This window comes from Gymnoscopelus microlampas (assembly GCF_963454915.1).
Source record: "Gymnoscopelus microlampas genome assembly, chromosome: 11".
NCBI lineage: Eukaryota > Metazoa > Chordata > Actinopteri > Myctophiformes > Myctophidae > Gymnoscopelus > Gymnoscopelus microlampas.
Window position 1 is genome coordinate 20,568,844 of NC_139948.1, and position 19,693 is coordinate 20,588,536.

At 43.3% G+C, this 19,693-nt stretch overlaps 1 protein-coding gene across 1 annotated transcript in view; it reads left to right on the top strand.

Annotated features, from left to right (window-relative positions):
- The window catches only part of LOC311054655 (voltage-dependent T-type calcium channel subunit alpha-1I-like), a gene marked incomplete at both ends in the record, with an annotated part of 249,150 nt that overhangs the window by 144,732 nt on the left and 84,725 nt on the right, over positions 1-19,693 (top strand). Inside the window, 5 exon segments of the mRNA XM_084070659.1 lie at positions 4,186-4,360; positions 4,808-4,975; positions 5,474-5,566; positions 16,934-17,315; positions 18,329-18,783. Of these exon segments, the coding sequence (XP_083926785.1) occupies positions 4,186-4,360; positions 4,808-4,975; positions 5,474-5,566; positions 16,934-17,315; positions 18,329-18,783 (1,273 nt within the window).

Consider the following 19,693-nt stretch of genomic DNA (forward strand, 5'->3'; position numbering starts at 1 on the left):
GATCGATGACCATCAGAAAGCAGGGATAGCTAAGACTCTGTTAGTGAAAGTTGCACCATAGCAGCCATTTATCAGATAATACTCAACTATTATTATTACAAAACTAGTACAAATCTTTGCTGTATTGAAATGTAGAGCATTTAAATCATTATTATTTATTTATTCCAGAAATGTAAAATAAATCTTAAAAATAGCAGATCTGTGAGCTTGCAGATTGGCTATTTTACATTGTATTTGAAGTAGGGCTTAAGTGGTGTATTTTTCCCTTCCTAGAAATGTAGTGGAGCCAAAAGTACAACATTTGTCTTTGAAGTGTTGTGGAGTGAAAATCATGAGTTTGCAAAAAAAAGTAAAAAGAAAGTTGTTTTACTTAATGGGTAAGACCACTTTGGTAGAGGTTTGGGTTGTGTAGTTACCTTGCCGTGATGTAACTCCAAAGGTGGGCAAGAAATCAAAAATGATTGCTCCATTGATTAGAAATTCATAATTCAAAATATGCTCCTCATTGACTTACATTGTACGGTAAAACAGCTCTCAAAGTCACTCTTTTAGCACAAGAATGAACCCAAACATAGCTGATTCAGACAATATAGAGCATCACCAAACCCAGTACTGTTTGTTTTTTTAATAAAAATGTCAACTTCCTGTTGATTTTACTATTTGAAGATCTGCTTCCGGATCTGCGGATCCGGACGTCGGAGTCCAGGTTTTCTACTAAAAATCAACAGGAAGTTGACATTTTTATTTAAAAACAAAACAGTACTGGGTTCTATATTGTCTGAATCAACTTGCTTGTGTTCGTTTATGTGCTAAAAGAGTGACTTTGAGAGCTGTTTTACCGTACAATGTAAGTCAATGAGGAGCATATTTTGAATTATCAATTTCTAATCAATGGAGCAATTATTTTTTATTTCTTGCCCACCTTTGGAGTTACATCATGGCAAGGTAACTACACAACCCAAACCTGTACTTAGTTACTGTGCAGTGTGCACCACTGATCTTCAGTTTATGATAGGCTTACAATGCCACCATTCTTAAGATATATGTATATAAATTGCATTGAATTATCCCATGGTCATGCAGGTGTTATTAAAAGCTCCCTTACAGTTAGTGCAGGCATGCTTTTGGCAAGTACACTGCAGCTTTAGCAATAAACCTGCCAGCGCTACCAGGCCCTGTGGCTTTAGGCCACACCCCACACACACACACACACACACACACACACACACACACACACACACACACACACACACACACACACACACACACACACACACACACACACACACACACACACACACACACACCTGCTTTTTCATGATCCACTTAACCCTCTAAGACCCAGAGATGCTTCAGAGCAACAATTATATTTTATAAAGAAAGGAGTTTAAATAATTTGTTTTTCTGTTATTTTTTCACCTCTAAATCCTCATTGGGTCCTATTGTTTAGTCTTACAATGCCATTGGCCAGGATATTTGCATATAAATACCCCCCACAGAGGCAGGAATCATCACAACTTGAAAAATCTCTGCTGGAACAGATCTCTTTTTTCTCTGGAAGATATTCCTCACAAAAACGTAAGTAATATGCCTGTAATAATTTTTTTGGTGAACATTACAATGTCTAGAACATGTATATATGTTATTATTGTGAAATATATGTCCCAAATTGAAATTAGAGCATGATTCATACTTGTTGCTTTTGGTCAACGTTGGGCCCTTGGGGTTGCAAAAAATACAAGGGTTCACCTGCTACTGTTCAGCCTTATATATAGTTTTCACAATAGATTTAAACAGTTATATGTGTATTTACATTACTATATAATATTATATATATATATATATATATATATATATATATATATATATATATATATATATATATATATATATATATATATATATATATATATATATATATATATATATATATATGATAATTGAGCTGTAAGCCTCAGAAAATGTCCACCCAAAGTTTCTCTTTCCCCCTAAACAATACATATTCAACCAATATTATTCCCTTGTTAATTCTCAGTAAGTTTAATTTTCTTTCAATACTACAAGGACAGTGGGACCAATGTGGTAATTCTTGGGGTGTTGTGGGGGTTGTTCATTATTCATTCGAGGGGTGGTGGGTACTTAGGGGCTTGTAATGATGATGACCACTTAGTGGCAATCAACATCAAACAATAGGTTGCCAGACAGTATTGTATGACTTGTGAAATGTTGTCCTGCAGTGAGCAGTGATGTGTAAGAACTTAGCATTACTAATGTACTAATGGTATGTCTTTATTTCATTTCAGAATGCCACAAAGACGGAAAGAGCCTCGCTTCTTAGCAAGGGATGTTCTGGATGCCGTGTTCAACGGAGAGAGTGATGTTGACATAGACATCAATGAGACTGATGAAGAGTCAGATGAAGAGGACTGTGGCTTGGGGTCCAAAGAAAACGAACCATCCGAACCACCCAGTGAACCCACTGACCGCCCAGCAGACATTCAGCTGCCCCAACTGACCAAACCCACTCATCGCCGTGATTCAAGATATCAGTGGCTGAAGAAGGACTTCATCAGCCCTAATACAGACTTTTCTGGCCCACCTCTGACCTCTGAAGATGTGAGTTCTATCCAAACACCACTGCAGTACTTCCGCCAGTTTGTGTCCAAAGACATGATTGACTCTCTCACAACGAACACAAACATTTACAGCCTTCAAACAAGGAACATCAGTCAACACAAGTCCAAAAGAAATTGAGCAAATGTTTGGGATGTATTTGAGAATGGGCCACGCAACCGATTTCAGTCTTTGTTGACCTCGTTACATCTGGTTGACAACTTGACCGTGCCAGAGAAGGACAAGAAGGACAAACTCTGGAAACAGTTTGCATCCTTTTATCAATGCAAATCAGTGAGTTGGCCAGGCAGTATTGTGTGATCACTGACAATGGTTTAGGTTTTTAGGTTTCTTTACTACATATATTGTACTGATTTTCATTTTGTTCTTTTAATAAAATTGATTTAAGAATATGGCTTATTGGTGTTATTATTCATAATGTATACTGTTCTGAGGCCAAATATTATTCATAATTGATCTGAGGCCAAATAATAAACCATATAAATGAATCATTAAGTTGTTTTAGTGAAGTAATTACACATTTGCCATGTTATCCATAAAAATGGCCTATAGGAAATTTTGCTACCTGATGAACCCAACGTTGCTAAATGTCAACATTTGCATAAAAGCTTACCAAAACATTTTTTTTTTAAAAAACATTATATTTTCCTCTTCAAAATACTCCTACAAGACCATCTGAAAGGTTTAAATTTTTTTTTTGCAAGTACAAATATATCCGGGTCTTAGAGGGTTAATAGTCGGAGCTCCTGGCTCTCTCTCTCTCTCTCTCTCTCTCTCTCCTCTCTCCTCTCTCTCTCTCTCAGACAGAGATGGAGTGCTCTCATTGGCAGGATTAGATTGGAGGGATAAGGGTGAGAAACGGAGAGAGAGAGATAAAGAAGGTGTGAAACAGAGAGCCCGGTTCACCTGACCCCAAACTTTGTGATAAACGCTCTCAGTCCTCCATTTTGTCAAAGTTATGCTATGTGGCGTGTGTACATGCAGGTGTGTGTGTGTGTGTGTGTGTGTGTGTGTGTGTGTGTGTGTGTGTGTGTGTGTGTGTGTGTGTGTGTGTGTGTGTGTGTGTGTGTGTGTGTGTGTGTGTGTGTGTGTGTGTGTGTGCGTGCGTGCGTGCGTGCGTGCGTGCGTGCGTGCGTGTGTGCATGTAGGTATGGATGCATATTTTCCTTTCCCTGCTATGAAGGTCTCCGTGTTCACCGGCATGTTCCGACCATGACTAGAGGGTGTAAATCCCTGTAAGAAAGATCAGTATTGAACAATTTATTGTTGTAAATACTTGGAAGTGTTAGCGGTTAAACACGGTCAGTCATAGCATTAAAGATGGGATGCCCCCCCCCCCCCCTAAAACATGATCATCAGGTAATATCATTATATAAGGAGGAAGAAAGAGCTTGTAGATCTGCTATTTTCAAAAGATTTGTATACATATTGAACTTGTTAAATGGGACATTCTGCATAATGAGTACTTTCTACTTTGGGTACTTTAAGTATTTTTACATTGCAGCATTGACTTAAGTAACACATGTTGTATACTTGGTCACTGTCCCACAGTCCATCTGGCATGGCTCTGCCGGCGCCATACTACCAGCCGGAGGAAGACGACGAGAGGCCCTTCATCTGCTCCCTGGGGCCCGACAACGGCATCATGTCGTGCGCGGACGTGCCGGCGCGTCGCGAGGGAGGCCACTCCTGCTGCCTGGACAAGGAGGACGCGCTGCACCGCCAGGTAGGCCTAATGATCGGCTTATTTGCTATTATTTGAGATAATAATTCTTTCATCATTTTTGCATAATCGTCAGAGCGTCATAATTGTTTCCGAGTTGAAAAAGATTTAAGGGATAGTTCACCCCCAAAATGACTTTTTTTCTATTGATTAGTCACCCCATGGAGACTTGAATTCATGGATATTTGTTTTATTTTTTGTCGCATTCCTAAGCCAATAATTTGATGACCGGCAGCGGTTCCGGTAGGAGACACAAAGTCTCCTTTGTGTCTCCTACCGGAACCGCTGCCTACAGGTCCACTGGTCATCAAATGATTGGCTTAGGAATGCGACAAAAACAAAATGCATAATGAGTACTATTTCTACATTGCGGTATTGATACTTTTACTTAGGTAAAGAAATGTGAGTATGTTTTCCACCACTGTGACTGACCCTCATACCCCCATGCAGGCCCTGGGCCTGGTCCCCGAGCCCCTGGCCAATGGCAGCGGTGGAGCCGTGGGCCTGTGCATCAACTGGCACCAGTACTACACCCGCTGTCACCCCAGCAACATCAACCCACACAAAGGAGCCATCAGCTTTGACAACATCGTCTACGCCTGGATCGTCATCTTTCAGGTAGCGTGTGCGTGTGCGTGTGCGTGTGCGTGTGCGTGTGTGTGTGTGTGTGTGTGTGCGTGTGCGCGTGCGCGTGTGCGTGCGTGTGCGTGCGTGTGCGTGTATTTGGCCGCCGACCCACCCGATCTGAAAATATTGTGTGCCAGGGACCCCCATACAAGACTTGTGTGTTGTTACAATGTTTCAGAAATATTCAAAATCTTCAAAAAATAAATAAATATCAGATCTACAATTCCACAGCGCATGGCATCGTGACACTATATAGAGTCAAAGTGGCTGAACTGATTTTGATGCTATTTTAACTATTTTAGCTGTGGACCCCCTGGAACCCCTTCAAGGACCCCTGGGGGTCCCCTCCAGACCCCGCTTTAAAAACCGCTGGGTTAGGGCATGTGCATTGGGTCACAGGATTATTAAACTCACCTTCGCTCATTGCATATTATCGCGGGGTTGATTTGCACGTCTTTATGTGGAATCTGTTTTTCCCTCCCTGTGTAGGTGATCACTCTGGAAGGCTGGGTGGAGATCATGTACTACGTCATGGACGCCCACTCCTTCTACAACTTCATCTACTTCATCTTCCTCATCATCGTAAGTCACTTCTACAGTATCTATCTATACTAGCCACTATACGCTGCCCAGTCACCAATAGGTAGGTGGCTCTCAAACGTTTCTCTTTTCAAGGACCCCCCCCACAGCTCTCAGAGTTACAGACCTGTAAGGGTCCATTTGGAACCCCCATCAAGGAACCCCGAGGGTCCCTGAACCACACTTTGAGAACCGCTGTCACTATGTGACCCTGTTGAAACAACGATGCCTTTATTTTTCATCTTATACTCACCAAACATCTGAACTTGCACATGGGCAATGATCCTTACCATGTGCCGACAACCTGGAACGTATTTTTCACCTTTTCCCAAATTCAAGCTGTTTAATAGCCTTTTTCGAACCTCTATTTAACTCTACGGCCGGAGTTTACGTACGGTATGCACGGCCATGCTCGGCCACGGGGTCCCCACAGTGTGTTGTTAGCTGTTGGTGCTAAGCGTTGGCCTGTTGTTTACTCACTGTCTGATACGTGTATACGTGGCCACGTAGCATGGACGGTGGGTCCACGGACCCCCAAGTGGTCCGCGAATTATTCGCTGGGGGGTCTGTTACTCCGGGTCCACGGATCCCCTTGACGGTTCCACCGTCCGTGGCTACGGGTGTGTGTGTGTGTGTGTGTGGGGGGGGGGGGGGGGGGGGGGTTGTGGTCGCTGGCTCCCGTGTTGCCAAATCAAGTGCCGGTGTTGCCATATCTGTGAAACCACTGGACCATGACATAACAGCGCATAATCCAAACTGCACTGGTATGGTCTACAGTGGCGTCGTTAGGGGGGGGGGGGCTTCGGTGGCTTTAGCCACCAATGTTTTACCCAAAGCCACCAATAAAAAATGTAAAAAATTTAAATTAAAAACATTTTTTTAATATATTTTTTTAATTATATATCTATCACCCTAACCTAACCCTACCCCTAACCCTAAAACCGAAATAAAGTAACAAAAAACGGGGGAAAAAGCAGGGGCTAAGCCCCCGATCTAGTAGAGACCTAGCGACGCGTCTGATGGTCTAGTTCTAATAAATCTTGAGTAACACAATTTGGTAATTAGATACATGTTTATTAACACATCGGGTGCCAAACACGGTCTGAACCGTGTGTTTACATAGTGGCGGTTCCGAAGCTTCGGTGCCGAACACGGTCTGAACCGTGATTTCAGTCTTTTTGTTTTTTTTCGCTTTTCTCCGCGCGGGCGGGGCTAGAGCAGCTCTGGGAGCACCCATTGTAATCCTGCGAAGGAAGTGCCAGATCGCTCACCGGTAACACATTTTTTTCCCCCTATCCGCTTCCTGTCTATTTCCTACTTTGAAACGCCTATATCTCCGAATCTGTTTCCTGTGGGGAAAACCGGTCATGTGCGATGCGCGATCCCCCCCCCCCGTTGTAACCCGCGAGGGGAATGTTATGGTTCCAGCCTGTAGCCAGGCTCATGGCAGAACATGAATCGATGCTTTTTTTTGCGTGGATTTGCTTGTAACGCACGCGGAAACTTTAAACAGCAAAGCGCAGTCAATGGGGAGAATGCTGGCACCCACGGTAAGTTGTTATGAAAAAATGCTGGCACCCGATGTGTTAATGTGTGAATCAGTTCAGACTTCTTTCTGATTTACCTCAATCTGTTGCCATGGTAACATGTCATTCAAGCAAAATGGTTTTACGTCATAGGAGAGACCGTGGTGTTCTGGCATAATCGGCTGATAAAGATCATGTAAAGTGAAGTGTTACCGTGGCCTTGAGCCTGTAGAGGTGCATCTCTAGAGGTATTTCCATTGTGTACATTACAGGTCTCATCACATTGTATAGATCGTGGGGGAGATAAGGTCCCTGAGAGGCTGATTGCAATATTAATAGACTTGTACAAATCAATAGGAGCACCGGAGAGAGAGTGAGCCCCGGGAATCAATTTCCAAAGGGAGAGCAGGCAGAGTACATCTCTCCCCCAGTGGAGTGAGAGAGAGATGGAGGGACAGAGGGGGAGAGATAAGGGGGTTTAACCCGTTAAGACCGGGAACGCAGCTGTGTAACCACTTTATCTATATTTTATACTTTGGCTATTTTTAAAAAACTGTGATTTTTTTTTGCAAATCTTTGAATATATATATATATATATATATATATATTTGTAAAGCTAATATTTTTAAATCCAATCTTTGCTTCATGGGGGAACTACATTTTTTGAGATGGGGGTCCGTGGCCAAATACATATCATTTTGGGGGTCCTTGACATGGAACAAATGTGAGGCTGAGCACCGCTGATTTAGAAACATATACACTTTTCAAAAAACTGTAGGATTTAGGAGACATTTGTAGAATCCCCAGATGCAAAGATTTGAGTTACAAATGTTTGCTTAGAAATATATATATATATTCAAAGATTTGCAAAAACTTTCACAATTTTTTTTTTCATTTTTTTTTTAATAGCCCAAAGACTATCTAATAATGACACAGATTCTTTCTCCGTTCTAAATGGGTTAAAAGAGGCATGTCAAGGTGTGTCAGAAAGCAAAACAGCGAGGGTGACAGAAGTGAGGGTGCAAGGGGGGGGGACTGCATGTGAAAACTGTTGTGTGACAGTACATGTCAGAGAGAGAAGGAATAAACATGATGTTTGTGTATGTGAGAGGCGTGAGATTGAGAGAAGGATAGAGAGAAAAGAAAGAGAGAGAGAGAGAGAGGGAGAGAGAGCAAGAGCTGCGATGGGCTGTCTTGTGGCGCGGCCCCCATCTCCTTTTACGAGGGTCCATGTTTTATGAATAGTGTAAACAAGTGCTGCATGCAAGAAGACGGGCTGAGAAATATCGGTGTGCTTTGGCTTTGGCTCGCCCGGGCTGGTTTCGGGCGAAATAAAATGACCGCATGGTGCAGAGATAAAACGCACGAGTAACGCCGAGCGGGGAAAGAGAGCGACGGGCGGAGAATTGAGGGATGGCGTGGGAGGGAGGGATGTGAAATGAGACAGAAAAAAGGGGTAATAAGGGACTCCAAATGAACTTGACTACCAGGAGGACATTTTTATGGCAGAGAGCAGTGGTGTTAAGCAACTAAGTACTTAAGTACAATTTTGAGGTACTTTTACTTTACTCAAGTATTTCCAATTGTCTGTGCTTTTGCTTCTACTCCACTACATCTCAGAGGCAAATATTGTACTTTTACTCCACTACAATTATTTGAACATTTTAGTTACTTTGCAGATATATACAGTATTATTACGTTATAAAACATACATTAACCTCTTTAGCCCTATTTTGTACCTTGAAAATAGGCGATCTACAAAATCACAATGCGACGCGTTGTGAGCTTGTAGATCTGCTATTTTCAAACATTTTAGTACTTTTACTTTTGGTACTTTAACCACATTTTGATACCAATACTTTTGTACTTTTGCTCAAGTCAATTTTGAATTCCGGACTTTTACTTGAAACAGAGCACTTCTACATTGCAGTATTTTACTTAAGTAAAACATTTGAGTACTTTTTTCCACCACTGGCAGAGAGGCGTCGCTCACAAAGAAGTGAGCGATTCCCCCCAGATGAATAATAAACCATTGAGGAGGGATAGTTTGTATGAAAAGAGAGACGGACAGGTGCAGTGAGGGGTGACAAGACACGCTAAAGGAAGGAACAAGTGGTGGCACCTGAATAAAGGGACGGCACGCTAAAGCGTCCTCTCGCCCCGTCTATCCTCCCCTGTGCCGCGGTGCGTGTCGGGGAGAGGCCCACATGCACGCTCTCAGCATGAGGGAGCAACCATCTTTAAGCCTTGCCTCGGATCCCGGCTTGGTGGCGGAGCCCTAAATCCCGCCACCCGGGGCGACAGCATTAGCATCAGCATGCAATTAGCTGTCTTCATATCTTAGTGCAAGTTTGGTGCACCGCAGAGCAAAAAGCAAAACAGAAGTAGCAAAGTTAAGCAGTTTATCATACCCTGAACCTACTTTATCATTATAGTCTTATCCGACAGAATATGCAGATGATGGACCGTTTAATGTGCAATAATAACGTGTCCTGTATTTATATTTATAATATATTTATAGATCATTGCCGTATTGGAATCACTTTAGTCACGATGACTAATTTGTATATCAATTCTGAGCTATTCGGAGGCTCTTGCCAATTGTCAGCCCTAAGGCTAATCCTCTCTGGGCTCCATGGGTGACATGGTCCATTAGAATAGAAATGCTGTTCCCCCCCTTTGCACCGTAGCATTTAAGAGATGTGTCAGCTCCCAGCATGCATTGCCAGACGGTGCCTCTTTACAAGCTGGCCCGAAGACATGGAGAGGAGAGGGGAGAAGAGAGGAGAGGAGCGGCGGGGAAGAGGAGAGGAGAGGAGAGAAATAATGAGGGGAAAAGGAGTAAAGAGGAGAGCCGTGAAGCCAAGCCGAAATGCGGGTTGTTAACCCATTGAGACCTGAAGCCGATTCTACATGTCTCCTACATCTCAACAGTTTTCTGAAAAACCTATGTTTCTATATCAGTGGTGCTCAATCTTTTTCATGTCAAGGACCCCCAAAATGATATGTATTTGGCCGCGGACCCCCATCAAAATATTTTGTTCCAGGGACCCCCAGAAGCAAAGATTTGAGTTAAAAATGTTCGCTTAAAAAATATATATATATTCAAAGATTTGCACACATTTTCACGATTTTTCAAAAATAGCAGATCTACAAGCTCGTAGCGCGGCACTCGGTGCCGCGCTATGAGCTTGTATATCTGCTATTTTTGAATAGCCCAATGTGTAAAATAATGCTTTTTAGCTCAAATCTAAAAATGACACAATTCCAGGTCTTAATGGGTTAAAGGAAAAACAGAGGAAAAAAATGTCACAGCCTCACGTCTTAACAGCAACCACAGGGAAGAATCACCTTCTAATCCCCCCAAAATCCTTCTACTACGCTGCAGTAGACAGGAACAAAACGTTACACAGAGTGGAAAGATTTGGCCTGAATCACCACATTGTTACTCTCCCACCTCTTTCTGGGTGTATTGGCCTGTGATTGTGCTGCTAGCGTTCGCAAATATAACCATGATTGTAACACTAAACCTTTTCCTTGGCACATGTTGTACCCTAGATTGTCACTGCCAATGCAACTGGCTTCTTGGCAGCCCCTCTCCGGGGATCACAGACACTGGGCCTCAAATTGCCGTGTAATCACTTCTGTCTGGTCAATGGTCCACTGCCTCTGCTTTGGTATAGAGAGCCTTCATGTGGGGGTGCGTGTTTCGGCCGAGTTTGTGCCCCACCACATGGGGAAACGTATTTAACCCATTCAAACAGGGAAAGAATCCGTGTCATTTTTAGATTTCTTTGGCTATTCAAAAATATCAGATCTACAAGCTCATATTTTTAACATTTTTAAACCGAACATTTTTACTCAAATCTTTGCTTCTGGGGGATTCCACAAATGGCTTCTAATTCCTAACAGTTAAAAAAAGAAAGAAATGTATGTTGCTATATCAGTGGTTCTCAGACTTTTTCATGTCAAGGACCCCCAAAATGATATGTATTTGGCCACTGACCTTCATCTAAAAAATGTTGTTCCAGGGACCCCCCAGAAGCAAAGATTTGAGTTACAAATGTTTGCTTTCAAAAATATATATAGTCAAAGATTTGAACAAATTCTCAAGATTTTTCAAAAAATAGCAGATCTACAAGCTCGTAGTGTGGCACTATCTGCTATTTTTGAATAGCCAAAGACATCTAAAAATGACACAGATTCTTTCCCAGTTTAAATGGGTTAACACTTGCTACTGGGGCCGGGTTCATGGGGACCATATTTTAATACCTGATTACTACTGCACGCTGTTTGGGTTTCATGTTTACAATGAGCCAACCCAGCATTGCCTCAAGCTTAGAACAGCTCTTTTGCTAGAGCTAAAACCAATTGCAGCAGCTTCTCAGTGTCATGCAAGCCCTACCTGATATGCGGTTCTGTCCCTAGATGACAAATTACGTTCATTTTGAACTGAAGTGATGCTAGATCACTGCTTGATTATTGGCAAACAATCTCAAGTCAATTTCCTTATTTTCCTTCCAATAGATGGAGCGTCACGGCAGTTCAGGCAGGCACGGAAGTCAAGCCGTTCCCACTCTCATACAGCATCCAATCACATGGCCACAATCAGTGGTGTCAAGTATAGTACATTTACTCAAGTACTGTACTTAAGAACAATGCATGCGTTTTTTTTTTCCCTTTACTGGAGTATTTCCAATTTGCAGAATGTTTACTTCTACTCCACTACACCTCAGAGGCAAATATTATACTTTTACTCCACTACAATTATTTGAAAACTTTAGTTACTTTGTAGATTTGGATTATTATTACCAAAGATACATTGCCCACTGCAGCCCTATATACATTTTGGCCACTTGAAAATAGCCGCTCTACAAGCTCACAATGCGTCGCTATGCGACGCATTGTGAGCTTGTAGATCTCCTATTTTCAAAAGTTTTTTATAGATTTTACATCTCTCGTCAGTGAACAAACTCCGTCCACTTCCCCGGCCTCCCCCTGTAGTAGCATTTACATTTCACTAGTGTAAGCACTATGATATTTTCCCATTATTACCAGAACACCCCCCCCCCCCTCCCCTGCCTGAAGGAGGAGGTACATCATAAAAAGAAGAAAACTCATAAAAGTTAGCACCACCTCCTGAGCAGAACCTGAGCCGTAGCGTATGGAAGCACAACCTGTAAAATCACATGTCACGCTTTAATTAGTTCTTGCAGTCGAGAAGAGCCATATGTCAGCATGCGATGCAAGGCAGGTGTTCACATGTACTGTAATATGTTCTTTTAATTTGTGTGTATCTACAGTAATTGGTTCTGCCCTATAGAGCTTTATATTATGTCTATTATCGTGTCCATGTAATCACAGGAGCAGAGCAATAGCATGTATAGCAATATAGCATGGCAATGGATGGGATTCATCTTGCCAAGAGTGTCTGACTGAAATTGTCTGCTGTTGGGCGGAAACCTTGTATGTCCGAAACCGTTCCTTTTTGAGTGGTGCCAACCACTCCTATATCTGACTTTGTCCGCGTGTCCGTCCGTATGTATGTCTGTCTGTCCAATAAACAAACATTGATGACAACATCAATACGGGGCTCATCAAAGGCACCACTCTCTTCACACAGGGTGTGATTTTTTATTGCTATTTAAATCATTATATAAAATAGTGAAAATAGCTGATCTACAAGCTCACAGTGGGATCGCATCGCGAGTCACGACGCATTGTGAGCTTCTTCTATTTGAACTACTTTTCTGCCACGCTCTTGCATGATGAAGCAGGGCATTCATTTACGGTTGAAATATGGAGATACAAGGTTTCTGCCCGACATCGACGAAATGAAACAAAAGGGTGGCATGCAATTCTTATACTGTACTTCACACGATGTGGTGAATGATTGAACCCCTTTGTTTCCACCTTGTTGGAGGGTGGTCAGAGGGCAGTATTAATCAAAGCTTGTCACACGTCCTGTGAGTGAGCGCTCATGCAGGACGCTGTAAAGAGAGACGAGTTTGACCTCCACTGTGTCAAAAAGAGTGTATGTGTGTGTGTCCACATGCATGCATAATGTCACAAATCTCACCATCATCTGAATTTGTGATATCAGGCTGCTCTCTGATTATGCGCAAGGCTACCTACTGATCAGAATTCCAAAACACACACACACACCCACACACACACACACACACACACACACACACACACACACACACACACACACACACACACACACACACACACACACACACACACACACACACACACACACACACACACACACAGCTGGAGGGAAATCAAAGCCTCACACACCAGTAGACCAGCCTTCTTCGTCCCAGATGGGTGATTCTCCTCCCTCTCCACCACTCTGCTATAGGTCCCTTCCTCCTCACTCTGTCCCCTCCTCCACCCTCCCTGTCCTGTCCTGTCCAGTGGTGTAAAGTAACTAAGTACATTTACTTAAGTACTTAGGTATTTTTTTAGGTATTTGGTCCAATTTCCAATACTTTTACTTCTACTCCACTACATTTTGGATCCAAATATTGTACTTTTACTCCACTACATTTATTTGAAAACTTAAGTCACTAGTTACCTTGTAGATTTTGATTATTATTATAAAACATACATTAACACTTAACCTGCCTGAATTATTTCAGATTTTTTTGCAGTTGTCTGCCAGAGATTTTCCATTGAAATAAAAAAAGTACTCAGGAGCCGAGATACAGAATTTTTATGTTTTAAGTTAACAAGGAAGTGGATAGGAGTCTAGATCTTCGAAAAATCATATCTCCTTGGTCTTTGGGTCAAATATATATATATATATATTTTTTTTTTCCAAAAACGCATTTATGCGTTATTTGCAGGCAAGTGATGGATTCAATAGAACGCATATATGCGTTATTGGCAGAGAATGAGTTAACCACTTCAGCCCTATATACATTTCAGCCATTTTAAAATAGCCGATCTACATGCTCACAATGTGTTGCAATGCGACGCATATGTGAGCTTGTAGATCTGCTATTTTCAAAAGATTTTTAAACATTTGAAAAACTTAAATGGGACATTCTGCATAATGAGTACTTTAACTTTTGGTACTTTAAGTACATTTTGATGCCAATACTGTTATACTCTTACCCAAGTACATTTAGTATTCCAGACTTTTACCAGAGTATTTCTTTTACCAGAGTATTTCTTTATTGCAGTATTGATTTTAAGTAAAAAATTGGAGTACTTTTTCCACGTCTGGTCCTGTCCTTCCTGGACCTTCGATCACTAAGGACACATAGGTCAAAGTATAGACATGGGGCTCCATGCGTGTGGTTGTGTGACTGCTTCATACACAGTACAGGATCCATTTGGTTACATTTTTATGTTCTTGCACATTTGCAAGATTTTACTGTGTATGCACTATGCAGTATGTGTTGAGTCTTATATGCAACATTTATGTCTGCAAGCTTTACTTTTGGTGCACAAACTTTCTCAGGCTAGCCGGTAAAGTTTTTTGGTGATTTTGACTGTGTGTGTGTGTGCGCGCGCGCGTGTGTGTGTGTCTGTGTGCGCCTCAGACGTGTACGTGTTCATATTTCGTGATGATCAAAAACATCCATTCGGTCAAAAGGCTTCCTCAATCCGTCAGGCAGGTTTTTTTATGGGGATGTACCGCGCTAAGCTATATTGATCAAATCATCGTACCGTGACTGACTCTTTGGAGTCCAATATCCAATAGTCCCACAAGAATTCTTATTACCACTGTCCCACAAGAATTCCGATTAGCACTGCTAAAGGGGTCAGCCAAAGGGTCCCCACGCACGGTCTCTCATCCCATCACGAGCCCTCCTTTACTTTTGTCTGGCCCCAGGGGAAGCAAATGAAAGATCGTGCCACCATCGGCACGGTACGCCGAAGATTCAGGGACAGATTGATTGATGGATAGAGAGATGTCAGCGAGAGGATGGAATCATGATGGCGAGGAAATAGAACATGATGCGTGGGAGTAAGAACATAGGGAGGGGGAGAGAGAGAGAGAGAGGGAGAAGAATAGGGAATGAAAGAATGAAACATAAGGCACTAAAGGCAGGCTCAAAATTGTGCTCTGGGCATGTGTTGGCTCAGTCTGTCTGCTCCGATCACACTCAGGCTGGTGTGAAGCCAAGCCCTCGGAGACCTTTAGCATGTGCGCTAACGTTGGTACACGGAGATTGGCACACGTCACTATCGACTGATGCCAGAGCTCACTCCTTCTTCGCTGACGAAAGACAGCAGGTCCTCCTCGTTTACCGCTGGACCGGTCCGTTCTTTCTGTGTGTTTTTTTGTGAAATGAACAAAACAGCGCTTTGTTTCCTCTCCTTGAGGAGTTACAACTGACTGTGGAGTTTGTTTATTGTTGCTGTTGTGTGTGCTAATCTTCCCGAGCTAAGTTCATCACTTCCTCATTTCTACCCAGAACAATTGGTTCATTAGGCGAGGCATCTGTGTGGCGGTCATTACCAATCCACAAGCCATTGTACCCGCCTCGAGCATCTCAGGACTTGGATCATTTACCATTGGCTGCATTAACAGCTGTGTGTGTCTGTATTCACTCAATGAGATCCTCATCCACTTTCTCTCCTTGTTATGATTTAATCTCTATCCTATTTTCCGCCGCTGCAACCCCCTTCCAATCCATTATTTTAGCCTCCAATATAATATTGTTGCCGGGTTGGAAACATTTTATCTCCATATTTTATTGTATTTATTTATTTTGTATACCCCATTAATTAATTCACCCTTTATGTCTGGCTCGCCTGATCCCAATCAATCTTCTCATCGTCACCATGGTGTGTGTGTGTGTGTGTGTGTGTGTGTGTGTGTGTGTGTGTGTGTGTGTGTGTGTGTGTGTGTGTGTGTGTGTGTGTGTGTGTGTGTGTGTGTGTGTGTGTGTGTGTAACTAGGGATGTTAACATTTTTGAACAAGCCGTTTAAAAACAATAATAATAATGATCTTAAGAGGAAAAAAAAGTCGACACATGTTAACATCCCTACTGGTAACCCAGCTTGTAAATCTGCTGTTTTTGCCGAATGTTCACCTACTTGTTTGCCTGTTGTGTTTGCCTATTATAGAGAAAATTGGCTGCACATCCCACGCCTGCATTTAGGCCAGGTGCTGGACATCAAGGGAAGAATCAAGGATAAAAAGAAGAAAGTCCGCACACTGTTCTCAAGCTCCAAAAAAACATACTTTTTATTTATGCAACGTTTCGACCTTCTAGGTCTTCATCAGGCAAATATTGGATATAGAATATTTGCCTGATGAAGACCTAGAAGGTCGAAACGTTCCATAGATAAAAAGTACGTTTTTTTGGAGCTTGAGAACAGTGTGCGGACTTTCTTCTTCTTCTTATCCATGTTTGCCTATTATGACGTGTCCAGAATAGGGATGCTGAGGTTCATGCAGTGAATTCTCAGCTCCAGGGTATGAGATCTTACTGTCAGCTGGGACGAAAATACATCGAAACCAAAATTTAGAACCAACTTGCTGTTGCTCATGTATCATCAAGCAATCGAGAAGCATTGTTTTCTTTTTTAAACCTGTCAAAGTTCCAATAGACTTTTTTTTCTTGTCTAATTCGATTCGCTGTAAAATGGTGGCGTGCAAAAACAGCTGAAATAAGCTTATCTACAATCTTACAACGCAACTTGCTGTGAGCTTGTAGAGCTGCCATTTTCACCGTTCCAAAAAAGTAATAATCGTTCATTAATCGTAATCGAGGCTAAAGTTTGAAATAATCCTTACACCGATTTGAACTGAAGTCATATTTCCCAGCCCTACCGCCCAGCTCTGACCGCTGTAACCCCCCTCCCCCCCTCCAGATCGGCTCGTTCTTCATGATCAACCTGTGCCTGGTGGTCATCGCCACGCAGTTCTCGGAGACCAAGCAGCGGGAGCACCAGCTGATGCAGGAGCAGCGCGCCCAGTGCCTGTCCTCCTCCACGCTGGCCAGCATGGCCGAGCCGGGGGGCTGCTACGATGAGATGTTCCAGCTGGTGTGCCACGTCCTGCGCAAGGCCAAGCGCCGCTCCACCGCCCTCTACTACACGCTGCAGGGCAAGCCCCCGCCCGTCTACCCCAGCAGGGCCAGGCGGGTGAGGGGCGAGGGGGGAGGGGGAGGGGGAGGCGTGGCGGCGGCGGTGGTGGCGGCGGGAGGAGTGGGGAGCACGAACGCAGACCACCATCACTCTAGGCCGCCGAGACGTGAGTATAGGAGGACGTTTTCAGACTTCAGGGCCTTTTCATGGAAACGTGTGATGTTTGTTTTGTTTTTTTGCAATTTATGCAGTGGTGGAAAGAGTACGACCATGTCTTACTTAAGTAAAAGTATAGGCTACCAATACTGCAATGTAGAAATACTCTGTTACAAGTAAAAGTCCAGAATTCAAAATGTAGGCTACTTGAGTAAAAGTGCATACGTGTTGGTATCAAAATGTACCTAAAGTACCAAAAGTAAAAGTACTCGTTGTGCAGACAGTCTCATTTAACACATTTTCAAATCTATACAATGTATAAAAACCCTTTGAAAATAGCCGATGTAGGCCTACAAGCTCACAATGCGTCGCTTTGAGCTTGTAGATCCGCTATTTTCAAATTGCCAAAGTTTAAATAGGGCTGAAGTGGTTTTATAATAATAATAATAATATTATTCCAAATTGGAAATACTCCAGTACAGTAAAAGCACCTCAAAATTGTACTTGAGTACATGTACTTAGTTACCTTCCACCACTGCAATTATGTGTAATGAATGCAGCACTTTATTTCCTCTATATTCCCTCACTCACATTGAATTACTTGATAAATTGTGCATAGAAGCACTAAAGTACTATTGGAGTGAAACATTTGACCTGTGAAAAAGCTGTGACAAGTTTCACACACAGACAGGTAATAACTCTCTCTCTCTCTCTCTCTCTCTCTCTCTCTCTCTCTCTCTTTCTCTCTCTCTCGTAATTCTCAACATTAAAAGACCAGGATCTGTGTGTCATTTTTAGATTTCTTTGGCTATTCAAAAATAGCAGATCTACAAGCTCATAGCGCGGCACCGAGTGCCGCGCTATGAGCTTGTAGATCTGCTATTTTTGAAAAATCTTTAAAATTCGTGGCAAAATCTTGGATTATATATTTTTTAAAGCAAACATGTGTAAAATATTTAGTTCCAGGAACCCCCAGAAGCAAAGATTTGAGTTTTGAGTCTCTCTCCCTCTCTCTCCCTCCAGTATCCCACTGTCCACACCAGAGTAAGTCAGACCATGACTCCCAGCCTCTGGCCAACTCCATCAGCCTGTCCGTCACAGAGAACCCTGAGGACTGCCCTCAGTGTGCAGCGCTGTCACTCAGAGAGGGGCCGGGGGGAGGAGAGACCGCGGGACACTCGGCCAATGGGCAGGAGGGGGAGGAGCAAGAGGAGGAGGAGGAGGAGGAGCAGGGGGCCATGGAGGAGACGGACGGGGAGGGGAACCACCTGGAGGAGAGGAAGAAGAAGAGGAGGGGCGAGGTCAAGAGGAGCAGGGGGAGGAGAAAGAGGAGGACGTGCTACGGACACTGCGTGGACCTGTGGGGCGGCATGAGGAAGAAGCTGTGGGGCATCGTGGAGAGCAAGTACTTCAACAGAGGCATTATGATCGCCATCCTCATCAACACCATCAGCATGGGCATAGAACACCACAACCAGGTGAGCTGTTAGGACATACACACACACACACACACGCACGCGCGCGCACGCACGCATGCACGCACATACACACACTTGCACATACACACACTCGCACGCACACGCACACACACACACACACACACACACACACCACACACACACCACACACACACACACACACACACCACAACACAATCTCTTCCTTCCTTCCTTCTAAACCTCCTTCTTTCCTTCCTTGAATACTCCCTTCTTTCCTTTCTCTCTGTACATACTTCCTCATTCTTTTCCTGGGCTTAAATTAAAAATCACACCCTGTGTGAAGGAAGCGGTGCCTTTGGGGCGGGGCTTAACTCATTTCAGTTCGTCCCTATTGGTGGTCTGAGTCCACTTACCAAATTTGTACTTGGTAGCATGCTGCAAACTGGAATAATGGCTGTTTAAAGCCCAGCCAATGGGCAGACAGAGGGGGCGGGGCTTAAGTAATTACAGTTTGTCCCTATTGGTGGTTTTAGTCCATGTCCAAAATTTGTACTCCGTAGCATGCTGCGAACTTGAGTTATGGCTGTTTAAAGGCCAGCCAATGGGAAGACAGAGGGGGCGGGGCTTGAGCAATTCATGCTCGGCCCGTATTGGTGGTCTAAGTCCACATACCAAATTTGGACTTGGTGGCATGCTGCAAACTGGAGTTATAGCTGTTTAAAATCCCGTGCTCATCCCGTGCTCATACGGGCGGACGTCCCTGGGGGTCCCTGGACCCCTCTTTGATAACCGGTGGCACGTGTGGCAAATGAGAGGAGAGATGGCATAGGCAATCTCCAAGTCCGTGTGTGTGTGTGTGTGTGCGTGTGCGTGTGTTTGTATGTGTTGCTTCTTTGCCGTGCTCATCCCGGGCTCATACACACAGACACACAGACACACAGACACACAC